General features: G+C 43.7%; 1 protein-coding gene across 3 annotated transcripts; it reads left to right on the top strand.

The window, feature by feature from the left end:
* The first annotated feature begins 627 nt into the window (after positions 1 to 627).
* Positions 628 to 27930, top strand: PSEN2 (presenilin 2). Of its 3 annotated transcripts, none has more exons than XM_081000244.1 (11): positions 628 to 764; positions 10508 to 10681; positions 11730 to 11962; positions 12229 to 12370; positions 15192 to 15259; positions 15600 to 15820; positions 17948 to 18046; positions 19514 to 19591; positions 20766 to 20873; positions 22380 to 22498; positions 23419 to 27930. In XM_081000244.1, exons 2-11 carry the CDS (start codon positions 10538 to 10540, stop codon positions 23572 to 23574), a joined length of 1368 nt encoding a protein of 455 aa, XP_080856370.1. In that variant the 5' UTR covers positions 628 to 764; positions 10508 to 10537; the 3' UTR covers positions 23575 to 27930. The 3 variants fall into 3 exon arrangements, with proteins under 3 accessions (XP_080856370.1, XP_080856368.1, XP_080856369.1); XM_081000242.1 differs by having other exon boundaries at positions 20763 to 20873; XM_081000243.1 differs by lacking the exon at positions 628 to 764 and adding an exon at positions 918 to 938 and having other exon boundaries at positions 20763 to 20873.

Below are 27930 nucleotides of genomic sequence, written 5' to 3'. Positions count from 1 at the left end.
TCCGTCAATGCCTTTCCGCCCAGCCTACCTCACAGGGCTGCTGTTGAGGACACGAGGTGGGGGGGGGGCAGAACAAGGTTTTCCACCTTGAGCCCCTTGGAGGAAAAGCAGAATATAAATAATAATAATAATAATAACAAAACAAATTTTATTTATACCCCACCTTCCCCAGCCAAGGCCGGGCTCAGGGCGGCTAACAACCAATAATAAAAACCAGTTGATTGAATACAATTTAAAAACAAGATTAAAATACAACATTAAAACATTAAAATGCAGCCTCATCACAGGAGAAGAAATGCAATCAACCAGCAGTGCAGATTTATAGACAGGAATTGCAGAAGGTGACAAAACTATTGCATTCCCTTCTCATGCATCCGTAGCCGTGAGCCACAGATTCGGCCTCATTTCCCTACCGGGCTCCCAACGCGTTGCTGTTTATTTGCAGCACAGACCTTTAAAAAACACACACACCCCAACAGAGGAAATACTGACGAGGCTTGCTTCCCATTGGTCGATTGCCGCCCTGCCCATCTTCCTCATTGGGCAGAAGGCTGGGCATTTCCTGAGCGGCAGCCGCCTGCTTCAATGAGGAGACGCGGCATTCCGAAAGCAGCCTTTCGAGAAAGAGAACGCGCCGGAGCCAATCAGGAGCGGAAGAGCCGTCGAAGGGGTTAAGGAGCCGGGCGGCCAGGTGAAGAAGTCCTGGAACTCGTGGCTTCGGGTCGCGGCAGAATCCGGCCGGCCGGGCGGCGCGACCCAGCCAGGTGAGGGTCTCGGAGGCGCGGTGCAAGCGAGCGCTTTCTGCCCGGCAGCTCCCGACTTCCGGGCGTCTTTCTGGCTTTCAAGGATTACAGCCTTGGACTGAATCCGGTGCAAAGGGCTGCGGGCAGCGGAGTAAGACCGCGATGCGAGTGGGTGGGAAGAAGAGGTCGCCTTAGGTAAGAGGGAAAAGGGTGGATCTCCCAGGACTCTCTCCCTGAGGGTGGATCCCTGCTATGGGCCTGGAGTGGGGAACGCCGGAGGGAACTGTGCCCTGCAGACTTCCTCTTTACCAGGGAGTGGTAAAACATTTAAAATGCCTCTCTGCTTTGAATATACTGTAGTTTGTGAAAGATGCCCAGCAAGCTCTTAGTGCAGAAAGATCTTCAGGGTGGGTGTTATTATTTCAGCCAGGCATAATCAAACTCGGGCCCTCCAGATGTTTTTGGGACTACAACTCCCATCATCCCTGACCACTGGTCCTGTTAGCTAGGGATGATGGGAGTTGTAGTCTCAAAACATCTGGAGAGCCAAGTTTGCCTATGCCTGATTTCTGAAATCAGTAATCTTTTGGGCGTTTTTGCATTGCCCTTTTAAATGAGCACTCCTGAATTCATCGTTTTATGTTTTTGTTTTCCTGTTCAAGGAAAGTGAAAAGTGTATTGCTGGCTGTTGTCTTAGAGGCACTTATCTGATCACAGTTATGGTACGCTATAGAAAGTGTTGTCTCCAGGGTGGTGTATGAGTTTAATTAATTAATAGCAACAACAACATTGAAAATGTGAGCTTAGCTGCTTCTAGCCTATGACCAGGGTGGGTGCTATCATTAGGCCAACGAGGCGGCTGCCTAGAGTGCAGACTTCAGAGGAGTGCAGTACTGACTTTTGAGGAGCACAGTTTTCTACAAATTAGTTTTTGTTATAAATTTCTGATAAGATTTTACTTTTACATTTTGAAGAATTTTATCATCTATGTAGTACAGTAATTCATACATTAGATTTTTTAAAAATGTATATATGAAATAGATACAGTATATAGTATCAACAAAAAATCTACTGAAGCTGTACTTGAGGCTTGCAAAAATTGCAGAAATCATGGATGCACAATGGAAACGAATATACTGATGCTGAAGAACTGTGTGGTGAACTTACAGCAATAGCTTGAAGTCTTTCATAGCCTGTGCTGCCATAAAGAGTAATGGATGATGTGCCTAATGTTTCTGCTGTTCCAAGGATCCTTCTAAAAATTCCATTGTCAGTGGCAAGTGGTGAACATAGTTTTTCATAGCTCAAACTTATAAAAACTTACATACACTCAACAGTGTTGCAAAAGAGTTGGCTTGGCATGCATCAGCGCTTGACCTGAAGGAATTAGTGACAAAATGTGCAAAGAAAAAGGTGTGCACAGTGAAATTTTGATGTGCCTGAAATAAAAACTTTTAAGAGACTTTAAATTTTAACATCACAATTCACAAGCGTATTCAAAATGATTTGGGCGCTAAAATGTTTTCTTTTGTATTTGAGAACAATAATCAAAAGATAGTTGTATTGTTTATTCTTGCAATTTAAATGCAGGTCCTAAGGCAGCTTCACACGAATTCGTCAGTAACTGCACGCTGAGTTTGATTGTCATGAGATTTGGTACAGGAAATGATTTCTATACTGCCTTTCTGCTCAGGCACCCAATGTGGTGGTTTATAATTTAAAAAAATTAAAACAAAGACATAGCATATAATGGGGGAGCTAAGGGCACAAGCTCCTTGACCTCAGCTTTCTTGCCTCTGGGTATAAAGACTTCCCGTACTTTCTTAAGCAGCCCCAAGGAAAGTTGTAGGACTCAAAAGGTGTAGGGGAAAGCCCCGGGATATGTTGATGCTTTGCCATACTGGTCCCTTAATTCCATGGCTTCAACTGAAGCAGCTGGATGCTTTGCCTTTGTCATTTACTCTAAACAATAAACAAGGAAAAACTGCATATTTAATCCTTACAAATTATAATAGCTTATATTATCCTTATAATCCTTACAAATTATAATAGTATCCCTTTGTTAGGTTGAATAACTAATTGTGCTTTATCGTTCCAGTTTTAACTGAGTAGATTTCTATTTCATCCTTTTAAAACATAATGACAACTGTTCATGTATAAGCTACTCTGCTATTCAAAAAACAAACAAAGCTGTTTATTACGAGAGTGAGCATGCACACACAGAGAATACAATAAGCAATGTGAATACTTCAGGATCCTTCCTTCTTTAAAAGGCAATAGGTAGAGCATCTGCTTTGCAGGTACTCTGATTCAGTCACCAACATGAAATGTCCAAAATCCTGGAGAGGCACTGCTAGTTAGTGTTGACTAGGGCTGGGTGGTATTTGGTTTTCAACATAGTGATATATCAGCAGCGAAACATCACAATATACCTATATCTCACAATGTCTGAAATAAGATGGAGTTATAGAGGCATTGGCTGGCTTCAAGTATTTCCCACATTGTGATTTTTGCACAGCACACACGCACATCATGATTCACAATACAGTCGTACCTTGGAAGTCAAATGGAATCCATTCCGGAAGTCCGTTCAACTTCCAAAATGTTCGGAAATCAAAGTGTGGCTTCCTATTGGCTGCAGGAAGCTCCTGCAGCCAATAGGAAGCCCCGCCAGACATTTGGGTTCCAAAGAACGTTAGCAAACCGGAACACTTACTTCTGGGCTTGCGGCGTTTGGGAGCCAAACGTCCCGAGTACCAAGGTGGTCGGGATCCAAGGTATGACTGTATATTGCCAGGTCAAAACTTCTCAAACCAATATCACATTATGGATTTCAAACTGGTTTCCAGCAATATATCACCCAGCCCTAGTGTTGACAGTGATGAGCTGGATCAACCAATGGTCTGACTTGGTGTAAGGCATGTCAGGGCAACGTGGGGGGGGGGGTGGTTCAGCTTCTGCAGGTTGTGATAATTTCCTTGCTTGACCTTCACACTCTCATTTTCCACCTAACCTTGAGAATGTTTCCTTGGGTGTCAATCCTAACCATTTCAGGGAAAGCAAAGTACCTTTTAGAACAGTAACCTTGCTTCTGACTCTCTAAAGATTGCATTGTTCTAACCTGGCACATTGTAAACAAGATGCCATTTTTTGTTTTATAATGATATGCCAGCCGGTGTTGTGGGTAAATTAGCAGCTCACAATCCCAGCTGGGGACATAGCACGAAGTAGGGCTAAAAGTATGTACAGTGGTACCTCGGGTTAATTACTTAATTCGTTCCGGAGCTCCGTTCTTAACCTGAAACTGTTCTTAACCTGAAGCACCACTTTAGCTAATGGGGCCTCCCGCTGCTGCTGCGCCGCCGGAGCACGATTTCTGTTCTCACCCTGAAGCAAAGTTCTTAACCCGAGGTAATATTTCTGGGTTAGCGGAGTCTGTAACCTGAAGCGCATGTAACCTGAAGTGTATGTAACCCGAGGTACCACTGTAGATATAAAAGTTTAGCAATGGTGTGCAAGAACACCAGAAATTGCAAGTTGTGCAAAGGTTACCCAGAACAGATTGTGTTGTCGGGATTCTGTTAATGGATTTTGTTCTTAAAATTGAAAGGTGATACTGTTGAGGCTTTCCTGGGAGCCTTGTCACCTGCCCTAGGAGGAAGCCCTGTTCCTTAATTGTGTGGGAGCAGATTGTAGGAGCTCAGTGGGGAGTAAAGACACTCCATTCATGCTCAGAGGTACTCATTTAGTCATACGTGTTTTTGCTTTTTTAAGGATGCATAGTCAAAGATGAGAGAGGGTAATATTAAAGGAGCAGTGGAGAGAACTACAATATTTTTTTTCCTGTTAAAAGTACAGTGGTACCTCAGGTTAAGAACTTAATTCATTCTGGAGGTCCGTTCTTAACCTGAAACAGTTCTTAACCTGAGATACCACTTTAGCTAATGGGGCCTGCCACACTGCCGCCACGCGATTTCTGTTCTCATCCTGAAGCAAAGTTCTTAATCTGAGGTACTATTTCTGGGTTAGCGGAGTCTGTAACCTGTAGCATCTGTAACCCGAGGTACCACTGTACTGGTAAGAAAGGTGAGGACTAGCCCTCAAAAAGGCCTATAAAGGAAGTTGGAAGTGGAGTGCCTAACTGTACATTCCATGCTTGTCTCACAGTTAGACTTGTTTGCCATGTGATTAGAGAAGCACAAGTGCTGGAAGAAACCCCCAGAGCCTGTAGATTTAAAGCACCATGTAAGTGCACAACAGGAGCAGATTGTGTCTACTTCTAAAATAACCACTCTCTGGATGTGCCCTTTTCATGCTCCACTTCTGTGCTAGTGCAGCAAATCTTGTCATGTTTGTTTCAGTCAACCTGACTCCAGTGTGCCTGATAATCACAAGCCACATGGGAGCTTGTTGGTCCCCTTGCCAATTGCTGCTAGTCCAAACAAACGTGCATCATCAGCAGTGCGACACAACACACGCTTGAGCTCTTTAAGCATATGTTCTGTGGAGATAGCATCTCATTTTTTGTTTTCCAAAGCTGAAGAAGACAGTGATAGAATTGTAGAGTTGGAAGGGACCCCAAGGCTCACCAAGTCCACCCGCCTGCAATGCAGGAATCTCAACTAAAGCATCCATGCTTAGAAATCTCCAAGAAAGGAGAGTCTGGAACCTTCTAAGGGAGTCCGTTCCACTGTCAAAGAGCTCTTGCTGTCAGAAAGTTATTCCCGAGGTTTAGTCAGAATCTCCTTTCTTGTAACTTGAAGCCATTAGTTTGGGTCCTACCCAAGTAGGCTCCATAAGTTTGTTCCATCTTCCATGTGACAGCCCTTTAGATATTGACGATGGCCATCATATCTCCTCTCATTCTCCTCGTATCCAGGCTGAACTCCCACAACCATTTCCAGAGCCTTGTTGATCATAAGATGTTTTGAACTAGAGGGGTGCCCTTGTCCAACTTTCCACAGTCCAACTGGAGCCAACAGTGGAACAAAATCAAATGCGTCTGGACTTGGGAAGGCAAAACTGACTCCATTTGTGAATTAAATGTCAAGCTTCACAACCTAGAAACCAGACTTTGCCAGCTGGGCGCCTTCCCATTGTTTTGGACTACATATCCCATATATAACCCAACACGTGCTAGCTAGGGCTGATGGGAGTTGTAGTCCAAAACATCTTGAGGGCACTCATTGGTAAAGACTGACCTAAGCCATACATTGACATACACATAAAAGTACAAATTTGCATAGGGGTTAATACAGATTGGATTTGTATATATCAAATTCTAAAACTGGCCAGTAGTCAAGAGCAGCCAGTTCATACTCTCCTACAGCAGAGGAACTCTTGAGGCTGAGAGAGAAGCAACTAGCACAGGGTCAGCCATGGAAGAGATTTGTTTATTTTTATTTGTTATTATTGAAGTAGTCAAAGTTGGAAACTCTTGCTGGTCAATGCAAATCATCCCAGTGTCTCCCCATCTCTTCCTTAGAGGAAGCTGAGTGTGAGTTGGGCTTAACAGATAACAGGGAACAAGTGTAAATATTTCATTTTGCTTGGGCTAGATTACAACATGAAGCAAGATAACAGGTAGAACTTAGAATAGAAGTTTCCTAATTCTCGGTAGATTTCAACCTCTGAGGCCTGGATTTCAAATTTGGGAGGCCCTGCTCAATGTTACAAAAATCTGTATCGAAGGATAGCATCCAGAGATTCAGAATCACTTCCAGCACATGTGATTTTTCCTTCCCTTTGTGTGTGGTGATTATTACGTTCCAAAGTGTTTTCAGAAAGATGTTATGAAAATACAGCCACAAATCAGTTTGGGCAGAGCAGATGCTGAACCCTGTGATGGGGTGGGGAGTGTGTATGTTGTTTCCCCACTGGCTTCCACCCTACCTTAGGCTCATAGGCTACTCAGAAGCTGGATCTAAATGCATTGGTGCAGTAGTGAGCTTCTTTCAGGAAACAAAAGGGAACAGCATGATGGCATGAGTGTGACTGTGTATGGCAGGGGTTGGCAAGGCTTACCGGCCATGGGCTGGATCAGTCCCATGGAAATCGTCTATGGGCTGGACTGGCACAGCATGATGCTGGAAATCGTGTCTGTGCATGTCCGCCATACCAGAAATTGCTTCTGCGCATGCCCAGGTACCGAAAATTGCACCTGCGCAGAAGCGATTTTCGGCGTCATGACATTCGCAGACGCGATTTCCGGTATCTCCATGTGTGCAGACACGATTTCTGGCACCGCTTGGTGAGTCCCTGCGCCCCACTGCACTGGTTTAGTGCAGCACACGGACTCGCTGAGCGGGTGGCTCAGTTCGGGGGCAGCTCAGGGGCCAGTAAAACGGTCTTTGTGGGCTGCATCCGGCTCATGGGCCGCACGTTGCTGACCCCTGGTGTTTGGTTCTGTCCATGATGATGCCCTTCAGCCCTGGAGGGCATGTTACCACTGCTTATGTGTAGGGTAAACGTGACTATGAACCATTCTAAAAGGCCAACTTTCTTTGCAGTTTACTACTTTTCAGTGAATGAAGGTTTCCTTTCCCCAACCCTTGGTTTAAGTGTGTTTCTTTGATTGCAACTCCCCATCCCCACCCCCCTGCTGCCACAGGCATATCTAGATGAGCATCAGTGGTTTTTCAGCAAAGGATTTTGCTTTTCTCTGAGAGGCAGGTGATTGGGGAAGGGAGATTAGGTGGGTAGTAAAGGTAAAGGGATCCCTGACCATTAAGTCCAGTCGCAGACAACTCTGGGGTTGTGGCGCTCATCTCGCTTTTTTGGCCAAGGGAGTCGGCATACAGCTTCCGGGTCATGTGGCCAGCATGACTAAGCTGCTTCTGGCGAACCAGAGCAGCGCACGGAAACGCCATTTACCTTCCCGCCGGAGTGGCACCTATTTATCTACTTGCACTTTTTGGCGTGCTTTCAAACTGCTAGGTTGGCAGGAGCAGGGACCGAGCAATGGGAGCTCACCCCATCGCGGGGATTCAAACCACCAACCTTCCGATCGGCAAGCCCTAGGCTCAGTGGTTTAGACCACAGCACCACCCACATCCCTCTAGGTGGGTAGTAGTTACCACATATTCGCCATCAAGACACTTGGAGCACATCTTGTTTTTTTTTTTTTAAATAATATTTATTAAAATTTTCAAAAATACAAAAAGTAAGAGTTAAAATACATTCAGAACCTTATTTTCATATATCCACTTTCTGGGACTCCCCCCTTCCCCCACCCCTATCATATTCCTTTTTCATGTTGTTGGCTCCACAAGCTCTCAGTTCTGATTAAAAACTTAATTTGTTTAGACCATTGTTCGAATTTAAAATTTCTACACTCCTCATCAATACCCTTAATAAAAAACCAAAAATTTCTTTCCCAGGGCCCACCCCATTTTTATTCCACAATTTCCCTTTTTTTTTTAATAATAAAGACACCCCACATAATAGAAATATCAGAAATAAGAAATAAAAGGTATAATAGATGAAACAAAACCAGTTCAAAAAAAAAAAAAAGAAATTGACAAGCCTTTGGATTTTAGTTCTCCCCCTCTGTCCCCGGTTTAATTTCCCCCTAACCACCAAACCATGTTATCCGCCTGGAATTCTTACAATCCATAAATCGCCTATTTCCCCCAACTCCTTGCTGGCTTTTTTTTTTTTGTTTGTTTTTTTCCTTTCATAATTATTTTTTAAAACACTTAGCTTCAGATCTTTAATAAAGCTCCCCCCATTGTTCTTTCCAAATTGTAGTCCAGTTTCCTCTTGTTCCGCTGCTGAAACGTTCTAATTCAGAAGCTTAGTAAGTCTGCAGGGATTATTGTTATTCAGGAACAAAAACTTGCGTTCAGTCCCTTCCTTTCTTCAATAGAAAATTCTATTGTCTCCTTTAGCTGAACACCCTGTAGACAAAATATTATTTCCGTTTTGCAGCTTTCCCAGAAGATAACCAGTTCTGTAAAATTCCAATGGTATTTTTCCACTTACGACCATCTTTGTAATGTCCCGAAACTCCTCTAGGGGGATTGTTGTAACTTTGTTTTCTCTAGTCCAAAAGTCCGATTGTTATCCATGTTTTCGCCATTTTGTATCCAAGTTTTAAAAAGTTGTAGCAAATTGTAACAAATTTAGCCAGCAAAGTTCTCATAATAAAATCCTCTCTGCTTTCCGACTTTGACAGCTACTTTGACAGCTGTCAAAATCTCCGACTCTTTTCACCAGGCTCTCTCTTCAATCACCCCGGTTCCCAGGGGGGGGGGTTACGTTTCTTCTCCCTCAATTCGTCCTCCAGCACAGTTCTTATAATTTCCCATCGTGGAATTCTTAGTTTTTATCAGCAATACAAATCTTTTTGGACCTTGGTTTCCCCGTCCTTGTCTTGGAAGGTTTACAATAGGGGGGGGGACTGACTTCCTTTTTGGATCCCCCCCCGCTCGTGTCCAATTCGAAAAGAAATTCTTTTTTTTCCTCCTTTTAAACCCAGTTTCCAAATTACTCACGGGTTGTTGTTAAGAAGTCCGAATTTTCAATGGAAGAAGTCAGCGCTCTCCGCCGGATGGCATGCGGCTGCGCTCGGCAGGGATAGCAGAGGACTCAAAGCACCACGCTTCTCCCCGGCACCCGATCCGTAGCCTTTAAAAAGGCTCCTTCACGAGTCGGGAGGGCGCTGACGGTGCCAGCCGAGTCTCCATGTCCACGGCCCTCGTGGCCGTGGTTTTTAAGGGTCCCTGCATCGCCGGTGCGGTAGGACCCAGCCCCTGCCGAGCAGGCTCCCTCCGGAGCTCGGAGGGAGTCCGCCATTCGGCGATGGCGCCAACCCGGAAGTCCCCACTTGGAGCACATCTTGAACCTCCGGGATGTTGTCCGGTTTTCGTTTCTTCAGGAGTTGGCTTATAAGAGCCACAGAGAATCATCACAGTGCAGAAGTGCCATTAATCCTTTTCCAAACCAGTCCATCTATCTTTGGAACTGTGGAACTCAGAATTCCTATATTCTTTTGCCTCAAGGCTTTTCCAAATTGTTTTCCGTTACTTCTGCCAAAAAATGGACACCTCTCTCTGTGTGTCTTATATTTACAGTATATGCATATATGAATTTTTAAGTGGCACAAAATACAGTTCCAGAGTGTGGATTAGATTAGCATAAGATTCACAAGATACATGGATGCTTCCCTGTCTCAGTGCCTCTGACAATGGAAAATATAATTTGGCATTGCTAGTTCTCGCTATATCTAAAAGAGTTTTAAAATCTTTTTTGTTTAGGCTGACCTCCTATTTTAGACTTTCAGTGAATGAGCTTAAATTTAGAATGTTTTTGTATTCAACTAAGTCCTAAGAACAGGTTCATTAATTTTGGTGGGTCTAAGTTAATCACATTCATGAACTTCAGTGGGTCTACTCTGAGTAGGACTAACATTGAATATCACCCATAGGGTGTTTTTTATGTTTTACTCTGCTGAAACTTACACAGGCATCTTCCAACTTCGCTGACAAGCACACCAAAAACTGTGTGAGGGGGCGGGCGGAACAGGGGAACCCCCACTTGTACACCTCCAGAATGGAACCCCTGTGTAAGTGGGGATTCCCCTGAAGCTTTGTGCCGATACGTATAAAATGCCTAGTTTTTCTTCGTTTTAAATTGTATTGTGCTTTGATTATGTGTAAGTAGCCTTATGTGGGCTGTGCTCAAAATAAGTTCGTAGGTGTCATGATTTTGACTTTTTCTTGCCGTTCTCCCATGGCTCAACCTTTTGTGGGTCTCTAATATAGCACTGCAAGGTTCTCTGTGAAGGAGGAAGCATGATCACCTTCATGAACAACTCAGACAGCGAGGAAGAACCCTGCAACGAGAGAACGTCCTTGATGTCGGCTGAGAGCCCCCTTCTGCCTTCTTACCAAGATGACACACAAACACCAGAAGCAGGAGAAACACTCACGCACAGGGTAGGTGTATATTCCACTTCTGGGAAGAAGGAACACTTTGTAAAACCCTGATCTTGTCCTCTGTGCGGGTTCTTCCTTCATATGCCTTCTTGAGTCACTTATCTGTGTGGGGGTTTTTTGCTTGTTTTTAAGCCTTAGAATGAGTGACATAAGGTGGAGACGATATTCCTGTTAAGAGGAGCTGGTGATGCTCAAATTCTCTAAAACAGAGATGGTCTGGAGACCAAATGTAGCCTTCTGGACTCTCCCCAGGCCACAGCCTTCACTAGCATTGCACCTTCCTCAGGTGTTTTTTTTCTGGCTGGAATGTCACATTCCGAATGTGTAATTAAACTGAGCAAAAGCATCTTGCTTACCTGGAGCATCAAATTTTGTGTGTGTGTGTGTGAGAGAGAGAGAGAGAGAGAGAGAGAGAGAGAACCTCTGACTGTAGCGTGGCTTGAATGTAGCTTATTGTCCAAAGGTAAGAGTCCCATCTGTGTTTTGCCTATGCTTCTGCCCACCGCTGTCATGTGACACACACACCCTACTCAAAAGATAGCCCTCTAGGGAATATGGACCATTGTCTGAAAGAAGGTTCCTCATCCCTGTGGCAGAACATAGGCAAGCCCTGTGCACACCAAAGTCTCCTCAACCTCCAATCATTTGGGTGGGTTATTGAATGGAGGGATTGCTGAGGGCAAGGAGCACTGCCTGCTCCTTCTGTTTTCCAAGTTATACCCTGTAGAACAGGCATAGGCAAACTCCGGCCCTCCAGATGTTTGAGACTACAATTCCCATCATTCCTAGCTAACAGGACCAGTGGTCAGGGATGATGGGAATTGTAGTCCCAAACACCTGGAGGGCCGAAGTTTGCCTATGCCCGCTGTAGAACATGTTTTTTTTTCTTTTCTTATTTACATTTTGCAGGATAAATGAACTTGGGTAGGTTGGCAATTGAGCAGATGAGCAGAGTGGGATGGAGGCAGGGTAACTTGGGCGGACAACTGGTGATCCAGGTATAGGACCTGCCAGCTGCTAACCCCTGTTGCATGTTCTTCCTTTGTAGAAAGGGCGTCCCGGCAGCAGCGGGAGCTCCAGCAAAACTGCTGATGGAAACGCGGCCGACACGGAAAGAATCCCCAGAGTGCTCGCTGCCGTGGATAGCGAGGAGGAAGAGCTGACCTTGAAATACGGAGCGAAACATGTGATCATGCTGTTTGTGCCTGTCACATTGTGCATGGTTGTGGTCGTTGCAACCATAAAGTCGGTGCGGTTTTACACCGAGAAGAATGGACAGCTGTAAGTAGTCCTTGTCTGACGCTGGGTAATGTGATTGCCTTTAAGGCTACATCCAAACAAGCCTCCTTTCTTTTCATTTGATCTTTTGCTGTCCTCCTTTCTTCAATTGACCCTTTGCTATTCCAATACAAATCTCAATCCCTACTTACTGCAAGGGTCAGTTAGAGTTGGGGATTTGCATTGGCTTAAGTATATTGCCGATCAATTTGTGCCAGAGCAAAACCACTTTTTTTTAAAGAAAAAGACATGCTATGCTTTTCTTGCAGGATTTATACCCCATTTACGGAAGACACGCCCAATGTGGGCCAGCGTCTCTTGAACTCTGTGCTGAATACCATAATCATGATCAGTGTCATAGTAGTAATGACGATCTTCTTGGTTCTATTATACAAGTACCGTTGTTACAAGGTAAGGCGATGGCCTAAGATTTGCAAGCGATGAAAACAGACATACTATTTTAGCAGTCCTCACAATGGATCTTCTCAATTTGCCTTGTATACCTGTAAGTCAGAAACCGATCATGTGTTTTTGCTCCTCCATTCAAGTGTATTGCTCACATTTCCAAAATTCTGCTGTGATATTGCTGGGCAAGTTCTGTACTTAGGCTCAGAATTAATATGCAAATTATCATTTCTGAACCAGACTTACTTCCATAAACGTACAGTCATACCTCGGGTTAAAGTTTCTTCAGGTTGAGCGTTTTCGGGTTGCGCTTCGCAGTGACCCGGAAGTAACGTAGTGCGTTACTTCCGGGTTTCGCCGCTTGCACATGCGCAGACACTCAAAATGACATCACGTGCATGCACAGAAGCGTCGAATCACGACGCACGCAGACACAGGTTGCGGTTTCTTCAGGATGCAAACGGGGCTCCGGAACGGATCCCGTTCGCATCCAGAGGTACCACTGTATCTTTTAACCCTGTCTGTTTATTTCCCTGTTTGGCCATAGTTCTGAGCGAGAAGGTTTGGACTGATACTGCAGCTTGCATGGTGCAATGGTGATCATGCAGTCCTAAAACTCACCTTCCAAAAATTTGGGGATTCTCATTCCTTAAATGAAAGGACTGATAACTTGGTCATAGGCAAGGAGGGAGTCCAAATTTTAGATTCAGCAACATGGAATGTATGGTCATCCAATAACTGGTATAGTGTGGTTTTTGTTGGCAACCCTACAGATATTAAGAAGGTTGCAGGATACATCATTTTGTGCCTGTCCACAATATTTCAAATGGGTTTGGGTAAACAAGCCATTTCCATGGGATTAGACTGACATGGAGCTTTGAAAGAGTTTCTTCATGGCACATGAATCAATTTTTTTAAAGATAAAATGAAAGACCACTTCATTCCAAAATAGGTCAAGAAACTTGATTGTGTTGAAGCGTGAAATTGGTATTTTTAAAACAGGCCTGCACTTTTTGTAACCCATCGAGCAAAGAGCAGCCCACCTGCCATATATGGTGGTCCACAAGGGACTTGATTAAACTCCCTGTCCTTGCTGTCTGCCTGGGATTACGAAAACAGAGCTTGGCAAGCTACAGTACATATCTGGTGGGCTCTGTCCAGCGGGGAGGTCAGAAATTGTACAGACCTCCTCTTTAAACAATCCCAAGTGCATCAAGGAGAATATCCAGCAGTTCATTATGAAGAGTGAGAAGTTGGGAGATGGCGGGTCTTCAGAAGACACCAAAGAGTGCTTACGCAACAGCGTTTTTTCTCTCTCTAAAAGGAGACTGCGACCAGTTGTTCATCTGGTTTATTAGTTATTTTGGATGACCTCCCAAGAACTTAATAAAGCTCAGGCACTTTATTAAAGTGAAGGTAATTTGAATGTTATGAAATGAAATGAGCAGGAATGAAAGAGCAGGAAGAAGCACTTGGAGAAAGCACAAATGCCTCTTTGGGTAATACATAGCAAATGCATCCCTTTGCAAAGAGTTGTGTTTCAACAGTATCTGGGTGATCCCTGCAGGCTTCCTAAGGGGCTATGCAGTAAAGTCATAATAGGAGGTTGAAGTAGGCTAGTACAGGCATGGGGAACCTGCGGCCATCCAAATTGGCAAATTTCAAAAGAGAAGGGATCAGATTACCAAGAGAGGTTGCCACTTAGTTTCTATGAATCAGGTTTTGTTTGTTCTTTGTCCCCTGAACCGATAAACCAAATAGCGCATGTCAATTTCAGGCCACATTGGAGAAAGGTGCACCAAAGTATAACATGTTGACATTGGCACCCAAGCAAGGAGGACACCAGGGTGCCTCTGAACTGAAGAGAATGTGGCGTGCCAAAGATTCTTGGGACCTGTAATAAGGAGATCTCTGACAAGTACTTTGGAGCAGAAAGATGGGAAACCTTTTGTCCCTGTGGTCCTCCTAGATGTTGTTGGACTCCAGCTCCCATCAGCCCCAGGCAGTGGTCAGGCATGATGGGACTTACAATTGGACAACACTTGGCGAGCCACAGGTTCCCTATCCCTGAGCAAGACACTGAAAAAACTCACAAATATACACTGACCTTTCATGTTTTTGCTCAAAGTCACTCTGAGCCAAAAGGTTACTATTCCCACACAATCCAGGGCTTTCTAGTTTCATCTTTCCATTTCTTGCACTTCCTGATTGCTGCATCAGAAATGTTTCCATAAAGCAAACATGCCTTAAAGCCTGTTGGATGGTTGGTGCATCTGTTTCATTGCTCTTGATGTTAACCATAGCAGCATTTGAAGTCTGATATCAAGGAAGCCCTGGAAAGAGAAGGAACAAAACACCTCAAGAGGGAAGCCACACGTTCAAAGTCTTTGGCACATAGGTCTAAGCCATGGTGTGCTTTAACCATGGTTTGTCCAAAGCCTGTTTTGTTTTCCAGCTGCTCTTGGCTTGGTGTTTCTGTGGTGTGGCAAGTGTTTGGGATAGAGTGGCCAAATGAACCATGGTTGTTGGGTTCAGGCGTAACTCTAAACTATGCTTTGTTCAAGCCATGGTTCACTAGACACCTAAAAAAGCAATGGCTTCGCATCATAGTCTGATGCTAAAAAACAAAACTATAGTTTTGGGTTGGATTCAGAAATTCAGACAAACCACACTTTGCTGAAACAAGCCATGGCTTCATGTTATATGCAAAACAAGCCATAGCCTGAAAAACAAGCAGTATGGTTAAGAAACTGGTTGAGGAGAGGAACACTTCTTTGATAAATCTGTGCAAAGCAACCATGTGTACCACTGCCTTCTGTTTTAACAGTTCATTCATGGCTGGCTCATTCTCTCATCTCTGATGCTGCTGTTCCTCTTCACCTACATCTACCTTGGGTAAGTGTGAGTAAGTGCTGTTGATCCTTAGCAACTCAGCAGGGCTAGACAGAAGGTAGAGAACAGCCAATGACTATGTCATTAGATTAGTATGAGTTTCTGACTTCTGAGAGTTTGATAATAATGAAAATATTGGAATCCCTGATCTGTTTTACATCAGGGCAAAATCCTCATTACATTGTTTGTAATGTTGTCTTCTAGTGGTTACTTTGCGAGCCACCCAGAGTGGCTGGAGTAACCCAGTCACATGGGCAGGGTACAAATAACAACAACATCATCATTCTTCTTATCATTATTACTTGTTTCCTTGACTAAACTTCTTTTTCCTTTTGTTCTGCAGTGAAGTGCTAAAGACCTACAATGTGGCCATGGATTATCCCACCCTATTCTTCTTCATTTGGAATTTTGGAGCCGTTGGGATGATTTGCATCCACTGGAAGGGGCCCTTGCACCTCCAGCAAGCCTATCTCATCATGATCAGTGCCTTGATGGCTTTAGTCTTCATTAAGTATCTGCCTGAGTGGTCAGCCTGGGTCATTCTGGGAGGCATATCGGTTTACGGTACGTCTGTAATGGAAGAGACTTCTGGGTAATGGAAGAGATTTTCCGTTTTCTATTCTTCATCACATTCTTTAGCTAGGAAAAGGGAAACTCATAGGAGCTAGCCTAAATCGGTGTTTGTACCAGCTATATTTCATAGTCAGCTAATGGCCCTTTTTCCATTACAGTGTTTTTTCAGGGGGATGGCTGAGAGAGAAACCCTCGGGAACCTGACTTGTATCGAGTCGCATAGTCCTGTCCACATTGATTAGCTTTCCAGGGTTCAACAGAGGACATTCGCTTTTGCATGCACAGCGAACTTGCACCTGGATGACAATAAAATAATTGACAATTTGTTTTTGTCCTTTTAATGGGCCCGAGATCTCCTCCTTGACACATCAGCTTCCTCTGCAAGCATTGCAGAAGCATTCCTAGAAATAAAACTGGAAAAAATATGAGAAAAATTGGTGCAGGGATTAGGGAATCATGATGAATGGAACAAGTTGAGAAGCTGTGTTTATGTTTTTGACATGAACTGTCAACTGATACATTCCTTTTATATCCCTCCCCTGTAACGTTCTGTGAATGGAAGTAAAGAGGAGAGACTCATCGCTTTTTTGTTGTCTATTGAACCATGGTTTGAACCAAGTATAGTTTAGAGCAGGGGTTGGCAAGCTTTTTGGGGGGTTGGCCGGTTCACCACACCACAAACCTCCTGGTGGGCCGGAGTGTGTGTGTGCGTGCACGGCAAAGGGGGCTTCTCTCTCCCCCCTCTCTCCCCCAGACCCTCCCGTCCCCCTGCCTATCTAGGGTGCTGCCGAGAGACAGAGGATGGCGGTGGAAGAACAAGCAGCCCGAAAGGGCCGTTTTCGGGCTGCTCATTCTGACGACGACAGCATCTGCCGCCTGCAAGGGCAAGCACCAGGAGCCATGCTTGGCAGAGCGGCGGCGGCGGCAAACAGCTTGCTCCAACAAGGGGCTGCTAAAATGCGCTCGGCCAGCTCAGCCCAGCTGCCTTCCTCCTCTCGGCCACACGCAGCAGCCACTCGCCCATTGGCCAGGGCCTCAAACCTTAGCAGGCGATTGGCTGGCAATTTGCTGCACCAGGGGGAGGGAGGAGGTTCCGCTGTTGTGAGGGAGGGGGGGAAATGTCAGCGGGGGGGGGCACCCACACTGCGGGGGAAAAACCACGGAAACGGCCTTGGGCTGGTTCCGGGAAGCTCATGGGCTGGAAGCGGCCCATGGGCGTTAGGTTTCCGACCTCCGGTTTAGAGTTACAACTGAACCCAACAACCGTCGTTCATGTGGCTGCAGCTGCACCTGCTTTTTAAGTGTAGGTTTGTCAGTGACAAAACTACTCCCCCTTCTCTCCCTCTCCCCTCCCTGTTTTTCATCTACACCCAGTCTGTGTCTCTCTGAATCGGTCCCAAAGGTTTGAGAAGGATCCAAGTTGCTTTAGGCTGTTTTGGAGGACAGCCACTTCACCCTGGACAAGGGTTAAATCTCTGAACTGACCCAGTTTCAGATTCATCAGAACCAAATGCTAGCTCCTCACCCCCTGGTTCCTTCCCATGCCTTGAGGTTGTTGCTCAAGGTCCCTTTTTCAAATTCTCCCACCCAATGAGGTTTGGACAGTGGCCATGTATGTCAGCACCTCTTCAGCATTGGCCCCGTGTCTGCAATGGTCTTCTTAGAGGTCCGCCCGATAAGTGTCTATCTGGCACTAGGTAAATACCTCTTTTGTTTTCCCAGGACTTAGTTTATTTGGTTGGGGTAGCACTGCTGTAGCTCTGATAGTTTTTATTTCTCTGTTCTGCTTCAATGCTATGGAGTTGCGTTCCTCTGCTTTCTATTTTTCAAAGTGGTTTTTTTTTACTTGATAGCTGTGTGTTTTTAATTTGCTGCTCATGATTTGATTTGATTTTTTATTATTTTATCTTGTAAGCTGCCAAGAGGGCATATCTATAAATAGAACAACCCCTTACACTGCAGTGACTGAACTACGTCTGCCATGCATACTTTTAAAAAAAAAAGTAGGAAAAAATGACCTGCTGATAAATGGCAGGAAAATGAAATACTTATGAAGTGACTTGGGATCAAATAGATTTCTCTCTCTCTCTTTCTCTCCCTCTCTCTCTCTCTCTCCAGACTTGGTGGCTGTCTTGTGCCCAAAGGGGCCGCTCAGGATGTTAGTGGAAACAGCGCAAGAAAGAAATGAGCCCATATTTCCGGCACTTATTTATTCGTGTGAGTAAAACAGAGGGGGTATAGGGGCGTCCATTGCAGAATATACCCTGCAGCGTAGCAACATGGACTCAGGACCGCAATACCTCAAGGACCGCCTCTTTCCATATGAACCTACCCGGACCCTGAGATCATCTTCTGAGGCCCTTCTTTGTGTGTCTCCTCCTCAAGAGGTGTGGAGGGTGGCAACACAAGAATGGGCCTTCTCTGCAGTGGCTCCCCGTCTACAGAATGCTCTCCCCAGGAAATTTCACCTGGCGCCTTCAGGTATACACCTTTTGGCGCCAGGCAAAAATGTTTCTTTTTAACCAGGCCTTTGGTTGACCTGATTAACATCCTATGCCCTTTTAAAATGTGGCTCTTGGGGGGCGTGCGTGTTATTGGGTTGTGGTTTTTATTTTGATTATATATATTGTGGTTTTTATGTTGATCTTTTCTGTGAACCACCCTGAAACATTCAGGTATAGGGCGGTATATAAATTCAAACAACAACAACAAATACAGGAAACCTTTGATCCTCCAGATATTGGTGAACTACAATGCCCATCAGCTCCACCAAGCTAATGGCCAGGGTGATGGGTGTTGTATCAGCAACATCTGGTGGGCCAAAGGTTCCCCACCTGCTATAAAGAGCCTGGAACTGAGAATGTGAAGTGCAGCTGTTTGATGAACAGGACACAGGCGTGGGCAGCCTGAGGTAGTTCCAACAGACCTTGACACCTGCGCATAAGAGCAAGCCCTGCTGAGGGTGGCAAGCTTGCAGCTGCCACCAAAAAGGTGACACTTTCTTGGTTCCCTGGTTTGCACATAATGGGGGGAAATTGGCCTAATGTATGCTGTGGTCTTTGTGCTTCAACTGTTGCAAAATGGTCCTGGTTGTCATCCATAGCTTCATAAACCATGGTTTGTTTTGCTAAAAAGCTTCATAAATGGAATTGCTCAGCTTATGAAACTCTGGATAGTTGTCCAAACACAGCCAGCAGAAGTTCTACTTCAAAATGAAAAAAACTGTTTTGGCTTAACAAAACTTTGGAAGCAGAGTGTTTCTTCAGTTTGGAGAATTTTTTAAATAACAAACTGATGGACAAAATAACAAACTGATTGGACAAAATAGTCCCCACTGCACCCAGTCTATGTACAGTGGTACCTTGGTTCCTGAATGGCTTAGTTGTCGAACAAATTGCCTCCCAAACACTGCAAACCTGGAAGTCAGTGTTCCGGTTTGCAAACATTTTTTGGAAGCCGAACATCCGATGCAGCTTCAGCTTGAGTGCAGGAAGCTCCTGCAGCCAATTAGAAGCCACGCCTTGGTTTTCAAATGGTTTCGGGCGTCAGACAGACTCCCAGAACTGATTAAGTTCAAGAGCTAAGGTACCACTGTACTGATGGGTAAGTGTAACTACCTGCAGTGCATTATATAATATGGAATATGGAGCTCCGTCATGTATTATTTTCCTTCCTACTCTATAGCTACTATGATGTGGACTGTGGGAATGGCAAAACAAGACAATGCACGAAGGAGGTCTTCTGAAGAGACATGGGATCAAGGTGACCTATGCACTCTCTGTTTTGTTTTGTTTTGTTTTGTTTTGTTTTTAAGTCTTCATTTGCTTATAAATAGCGTGTGAATTCATTCTGAAATATCTTGTTAGTTGGCAAAAATGGTGGATGTACTTTGCTGACTGAGACTCCCGACTACTTTTGAAATTAGACGTTCTAAACTTCAGTGAAATAGTTAACATTGGCCATGAAAGGAGGGCCAATTCTGGCACCTCTTACAACTTATGTGTGAGTGAGAATCTCCCAAGATTTTTCTTGGACCCAGATCTATTTGGCAGTGTGCTCAAGTACTGAGATCTGCAGATGACTCCCTGATTCTATTCCAAATGTTCCGGATGCTAGGATGCTTTCCACTAGGAGCAGGGTTTGCTGCTGTTGTGCTTGTTTTTTAAAAAAACTGTAGTCCCTTTTTCCTTTCAAATGCTGTTTCATCAAGTCTTTGTGAAGTTGATGTACCATATTGGCCTGCATATAAGCCGCACTTTCCCCCCAAATTCTGACTGTGAAAAGTTACAGTGTGGCTTATATTCATGACCTTATGGTATGCAGCCAGGACCGTGGGGCAAACCGCGCCAGGGACGTGGTGAAGCGGTGCCCACCCTGCTCGTAGTTCCCTGTCCTCTCCCCCAAGGCCGGGAAGGGAGAGAGCAAGGAAAGGGAAAGGCCATTGGCAACGCAGCACAGCACAGCTCCCCCCCCCCCCCCCAGTATGCAGCCAGGAGCAGTGAGGATTGGAGCGGTTTATATTTGGGTATTTTCCTTATTTTCTCCCCCCCAATGTTAAAGCTGCGGCTTATATTCGGGTGCGGCTTGTATTCAGGCCAATACGGTATTAAGGCTGCTGCTTCTTTCAGCCTTCATCGATTTGCTTTCATCGATATAGTTCTGGTATGTGTGTGTTTATGATACTTTCATTATTCTTGGTTTCACTTTGTGCTGTGAACTGCTTCATCAAATTAAGATGATAAGAGTGGTATATAAATATTGTATGGAAATCCTTGCTTGGAAAACAGTGAAATGTTTTGACACATACTGACTCTTCCTTACAAGTGACCTGTAGGTAAGTTTGTAGAAGACTCCAGCTTATATGTGCTTGTGTGCATATATATCCAATAATTGTATGTACTGACTTGTTGCGGGTGGCTTTTGGTCTTCTCAGCAGAAGGAGCACAGAACCATGATGATGGTTGTTACACTGAGCCAGCCGTTCCTGACATGAGAAATTCAAGAACAGACCATCCAATCGATCCTCCCTTAGAGGAGGAGGAAAGTAAGTTGAAACCCTTTTATGGCCACTTTGCTGGTATTTACACAAAATATGAATTTGGACATTCTGTTCACCAGCTTGGTGTCTTCCACCTGTGTCTGGCTGGTGCTGATGGGAGTTGTAGTTAGAAACATCTGGAGGGCACAAGGTTGGTGAAGCCTGCTCTAGTATCTTTAAAATATAGGAAGCTCCTTTCAGATTGAGTCCATTGGTGCCTATAGCCAAATGCCACCCTTTGGCTAGAAGCAGCTTCCAGGTTAGAGGTCTTTACTAGCCTATATTATCTGAAAGCTTTCAAATGGAGATACCAGCTACTGAACGTGAGATCTTGTACCTAAAGCAGCTCTGCTCTCTTTGGTCCTTTTGTACTAATTTATGCCAAACTACATGCCATGAATTGGAATGGAAAGGTTTGGGGCTATGGCAGAGTTCTTAACATCTCCCCAGCATTTTGAGTGTCAGTTTCTGCAACAGCTGATAGTATTTTGGGGAGGGGATCATTTTGGTGATGAAGCTTATATCTGGGGGATGAAGGGGCTTGCTTTTATGATAGTGTGTGTGTTTGTGCTTTAAAGTATTTTTGTATTGTGCGCTTTTAGAAATGACTTTGACAGTTTGTGAAAAGTGTCTATGAAATTAAATTAAAAATTATTCCTGGGAGGAGTCTTGGAATGCATCTGCATTCCAATGCATTCCATTGCTTTTTCCACAATAGTTCTGTGTCCTGGAAATGCTACGAATACAAATAATTTGCTTTGTCAGTACAGATGGTGATGTTCAGTTAGGACTCACATGAGGCTATGACCCCAAGGCTTCCCCTAATGATTTGTGTGGACATAATGTATGCCTGACCATGAACTGGATCAGATACAGATTCAAAACTTTGGAGAATTAAAATCCACACTTCACTCTCCCCCCCCCCCAAAAAAAGTTGAGTGCAACTCAGAGTAAGGGCTTTCTGTCTCCAGAACCCACCTTTAAAGCAGGAGTTCTCTGCATCTCGGATGTTTTAGCCGGATTATCTTATAGGAAAATACCTTTTCTCTTGAGAAGTACCTCTCTGGCATGGCCAGTAACTGCATTTCTTAGTATGTCTTCTCAGAAGGAAGCCCTACCGAGTTTAGCAAGACTTACTCCAGTGTAAATGTGTGTAGGATTGAAGTGCTGTTAAACAATCTTGCACTGCTTGCTATGATGGCATCCAGTTTCTGGCAAAAGCTAAAGAGTGATGTCCTACCGACAAGCAGAAAAATCCACCCTTCTTTTTTAAAAAATTACCCTTGATAATGCTGGCACAGATCTGAAATGGATGTAAAGTATAAGAAACGTGATCCAGTTTCTCTAGATCGGTGTTCTCTTTCCCCACCCACTAGAGAGCTGCCAATGCCGTGATGATTTTGGCCCCGATAATAAGTGGAGAACGGTTGGTGATAACGGCACTGCGTTTCTTGTCAGAATAGCAATTCTGCAGAGCTGACGGAATCCTTTCTTTCCCTCCCTTCTAAACAGGAGGCGTCAAATTGGGCCTTGGGGACTTCATATTCTACAGTGTACTTGTGGGCAAAGCAGCCGCCACTGCTAGCGGTGACTGGAATACAACTCTGGCTTGTTTCGTAGCCATCCTCATAGTAAGTGAAATCGATAAGTTATGTCTTGGTGTTATGCCATAAAGCCAGGCTAGCTGAATCGATTTCAGCTGCGGAAGATGCCTGCCCACACGGGGCCCACCCCCTAAAAGGTGAGAACTCACCCCACAAGAACTCGGCCATGTTGGCTGGGGTTGATGGGAGTTTGGCGATTGTTGATTGATTGATTCTATTTCTATGTCGCTTTTCATTCAAATAAATCCCAAAGCGGGTTACAAACAAAAGATAAAAATAGCATTATGGAACATCATGAATACAGCATAAATCGTATAAAATCTTAACAAATCATCAGTGAAACAATCACAAATCCCAATTAAAACAATTCCCATCTATGTAACACTATTAAAAAAGCAACTAAAAAAAATAAGCTAAACATCACAGTTACACCAAAAATCATATTATAGGATTCACAAAATACGACAGCATTCATACCTATAAAACAATATTAACAACATTAACAAAGTAGCAACAAAACAAAGACCTGTTGAGTTTGTACACTTGCTCTCCCCTCCACCATGACTCATAAACTTTCATTCTATTCAATGCATCAAAATATTTTCTACCTAGAAATTTGCACATTAAGCAAGGTAAGAGGGGGAGCTCTTGATCTCTTGAGGAGGTTCTCTGCAGTCCACAAAAGTTTATGCATTATAAATCTGTTAGGCCTCGTACACTTAAGCATAGCATAGACCTCAAGTATATGGCGGTGTATAGGGTATAGGGCAGTGTATGAATTGAATAGAAAAGAATAAAATAATAATAAAATATGTTTGTTGGGATTTTGACCTTAGTCTTTTGAAATACTGCAAGACACTTCCAATATTTTATCTATTGGTTTTTATCTCTTAAGGGGGGAAATAACCCGGCCTTCTTCTGAGTAACATTTTTCTCTTCCTCCTTAGGGCCTGTGTTTAACTCTTTTGCTGCTGGCAGTATTCAAGAAAGCGTTACCTGCCCTTCCCATCTCCATCACCTTTGGCTTGATCTTCTACTTCTCAACAGATTACCTTGTGCAGCCTTTCATGGACACCCTTGCAGCCCATCAGCTATATATTTGAAAAAAGCAAACAAAGCAGTGGTGATCTTCTCTGGAGTCTTTGCTGTGCAACAGGACATTTTCCAATAGATATGGTTTTTACACTTAGTGCCATATATTTTTCAGGAATCCCGGTAATAACACGTGTGCGAGTCTCTCCTGAGACTCAGTAGCCAGGTCCTTCGATTTCTGATGTGAACAATTTGACCGGGAGCAGGACGCACGCAGCCTGATCCTATCTGTGTTTACTACTGATCTCAGTTGGACTTGCTCCCAAGTCAGCTTGCATAGCATCGCAGTCCCGATAACCCTGAGACGCCTGGCCTCCTGCTTTAGTTTATCGTGTAAATGAATGTGAAATTGCATTGGTTATATTAGCCCAAGGTGAAACAAAATTCCTCTCCCAGGAGGTGAGCAGATGATGAATGTGAGATTCCAGTTTGCCAGAGATGTTGCAATCATAGTGAAGAATAATCATGGTTTCGATGTACTGCTGCACCAGCATGCTTCCACTGGTGTAACAGGGCCTCTTGTTTCCTCTCCCCCCACCAGTTATCTCCAAAATCTGTGCCAACCCTCCACAGCTGATTTTGAGGGTGAGCAGCAGTTGGTCCGGATGGAACAGGAAGTTCAGTTTCATAAGCCCCAGGCCCCTACAGAGCTGCAGCCCCTTAATAATAGTACAGTATGCTTTAAAAAAAATACTACAAAGCATCTAAATGGAATAAATGAGAGGGTATTTTTTTCTGAAAGGTATTGGTTATATTAGCCCACGGTGAGAAAAATAATTACTCGGCTGGGAGGTGAATTTAAGATTCCTGTTTACACTAGTAATTTGCAAAAAAAAGAGTAATTATAATGGTAAGTAGTTGTGCAGCACACTTTTTTTAAAGTGTGAAAATGCTCCTTTAAAATAGGCATACAGCTAAAGTGCAGGGGTTGTGTGGAGGCAAAACTGCACATGATTAATATGTAGCAGGTTTCCAAATCTGTTTTTTCTTTAATTGCAGCCGTGGGAGTTGGAGGCCCAACTAGAATTGCGAGAGAGGGAAGTGGGGAGGGAAGGTTTATCCTTTCCCTCCCCAGCCATTATCATGGCAAAATTCATGGGCTCCATGCAGCTATAAGGGTTAAGAAAATAATCCCATTGGCACCAATGGGACCTCCTCCTGTTTTATGCTAACCCTCCCAGCCATGCCAGGGGTATTTCATGGATTTGTTTGCAAAAATGTATGTGCCGCTTGATTGTAATAAAACCTCTGAGTGGTTTACAGGAAATTTGAAGATGACCAGTGAAAAGCATTTAGAAATAATTAAAACGAACCGTTAAAAGAGATTAAAACAAATCAATATCTACATGTCGAGATAGACCTGCCTAAACAAACGAAGTTTTAAGCATGAAAAAAAGTGCAGCAGATGCACCCGCTTGATGTCAACAGGCAGAGAGTTCTAAAGTTGTTGTGCGATACTCAAATAGCAGGTTTTTTACAGCTGTGATGCCTGTAGCAGTGCAGAGTCCATAGAGTGAAGTGGTTGAATGGGCACATACAGGGTGAAGTGATCGCACGAGTAAACGGGCCCCAAACCATTAAGGGCTTCATATACCAGTAGTTAAACCTTGAACTTGGCCTGGTGAAAAGGCCCTCCCTTTTGACTTTTTTTTCAGGAAAGTCATTGCTGGGGAGGAAAAGAAGAAATCTAATAGCCCCGCTTCTCATGCTACCGCCCCAATAATTGTTGGGACTCCCGCACACCTGTCACTAAAGAAAAGCCAGAACTCTATTCAGTGTAATGTGTAGTTTAGCCCCAGGAATGAAGCAAGGGTACAGGGCTTCTTCAGCTTTGCCACCAAAGCCCTTCCAAGGGAAGGAAGCAAGTGGACCTTCAAAGATAACGACCTGCTTGCATGGGAGTTTCCCCACACTCTGGATTGTACACAGCAGGTCACATCAAGAAGGGCAGGAAGCAAGAAGCACAATAGATGTTTGGCCTGTCTTGCCCTCTTCTCAACTGAGCTGCCTGGGGAATTAGTGCTGGCTGGGATGGGGCTGCCACCCAGATGTCCTGAGCACGTAAGTGTGGTGACACACACACACACACACAAAATCAACATCTTTGTAAGACCCAATGATTTTTGTAGCACTGGTCAATGTGAGCAAGCAGATCAAACATAAAAATTGAGCTGTAGGGCCTTCAGTGGCAATGGGGAGCCTGTGGCCCCCCAAATATTGTTGGGGTGCCAGCTCCCATCATTTCTAACCGTTGGCCAAGCTGGCTGGGGCTGATGGGAACTGGGAGTCCATTCAGTATCTGGAGGGGACCACCAGTTCCCCATACAGCATACTTTTAGAGCCTCTATCAGAGGGCCCAACTTTAAGTGGAGGCAAGTTGTAAATAACAGGGGGGTTAGTTGCCCTGTTGCTTCCCTCATACTTGAATTGGCAATCAGGCCAAAAAGCAGCCCGTATGCAGTCTCTTGCTTTGCACTGTTCAGGAATGATTTGGGGAGAAGCCACTGATTGAGGCCAGGCAAACTTCTTTCAGTTGTGTGGGGTGTGTGTTAAATGACTAACTTGGAAATGCTATGAAAATATTTAATGTAAGAGTGAACTATTTGGGGAATAATGTTTGTATCAAAACACAGGGATGAGATTTGAATCTGGTGTGCACATTAATCTAAATGAGAAACAGTTGGTGCTCAAAATATTCAAGACTTTTGCCCCGCAAATAGTTTACTTCTAACTTGGACTTCCTCCCAGGGACATTGGTTGTTTTAAGGTTTTGGTTTTTATTTTAAATCTGATCTGCTTTGCTTCCAAATATCCCCTTCTAAGAACAACGCTACTTATGTGATTTATCTGCCTAAGCAAAAGAAATAGCCTAATGAAGCAAAAGGGACTGAGACGGGTCAGGGGGAGGATCCAATGTAAGAGACACTGAAGTGCAGCAGCTCCCATTGATTTCAATTTTGGATGCTTGATGAATTGGATTTGTTTGGATTCAATTCAAATTGAGCTGATCTGAACCTCCCTTTGGAATTTAGAATGTGATTTGTTCTTCTCAGATTTTTGCAATGCAGTTCATAGCTCAAAAAACTTACCAAAATGTGTTTTTTAAAAATTGTATTTTAGGATGAAATGCATACATTTGGGCAGAATATGTGTACACTTGCTCTTTTATGAGAATGTGTTCAATTCAGTGTTGATTTTTCTTTAGAAATCTAAATGATAATTTGCAAAGGTGTACATTAATGCAGAAATGGGACCGAACAGACTTCTGAATGAATATGTGTAAAAGTGACATGGACTGTTCGTCCCTAGCTTCAGTGGGCTTGAGCAACAGGATTGCTTTATAGGGTGTGCCTGAAGTTTCCTTCTCTAAAAACTATAACAAGATTAAGTTTCAACCATTTTTATTTCCAAAACATATTTTAAATTGCTTACCTTCGAAAAGGCTATTAATTACATAGTAATATATTGATGAATGTTACATTTTTAAGTCCGCTTGCAAATCCATACAGTATTTGCTTTTCCATTCATATATAAGGTTGTTTCAAGGAACTTTGTAGGAGTTTATGTTTTAAAAAATTGATCTACTTTTCTGTTTATTAAATGAGCTGCTTCTCAATACTCTGGTGCTGCAAACATGAAGGAAGAACAGTAAGTTGGTCATGAAAATATTTCCACGGTTATTTAATGTATTGATTTCAAGATTATGAAGTATATTCATGGGGCTACTTTTGAGCTTTGCCATGCGCAAAGGTATTGAGCTGATGTTTGCTTAATTGGTCTAGATCCTCCCCCCCCCCTTTTTTCTAGACTAAGCTGTCTAGCATGTACTGCACTTTTAGGTGCTTTTTGAAATATTCATTAATGCACCTGTCAGCTGTAGCAAGGTAGCAAATATTTTGTGGACTAGAGAAATGTTAATCACATATATGGTATGCACAAGCCAGAACTATTAACTTTCAAAATGTGGACTGATTTATCCCACAATGATTTATTGACTTCAATAGGATTTCTCTGATTATTCTTGGAACTGGAATTGAAATGAATAGTGATTACATGACAGATCTCTTTCCCTTTTATATTGCTTCTGATTTTCTTCATTAATTTTTTATACAGTTTTGCATGGATGATCAGGGGGTGGGCCAACAGGAAAGAATTCTACCTGAAATCTCTTTGAATGTAATTCTAGCAGATTAATTCTCGTCCTGGGACATGTGTGTGGCTGTATGTCTGTGTATTTGGTGAAAGGGAAACAAATATACTGCATATATACAGGAAATGCTTCTAGCTACATTAGGAAAACAACAACAACAACCCTGTGTACTTACTGCAAATGCAATGTGTACAATAAAAATTATACTTACGAGGCA

This window comes from Podarcis pityusensis (assembly GCF_964106645.2).
Source record: "Podarcis pityusensis genome assembly, chromosome: 3".
NCBI lineage: Eukaryota > Metazoa > Chordata > Lepidosauria > Squamata > Lacertidae > Podarcis > Podarcis pityusensis.
Note: the sequence above shows the minus strand (reverse complement) of the source record. Positions and strands in the feature narration are given on the sequence as shown.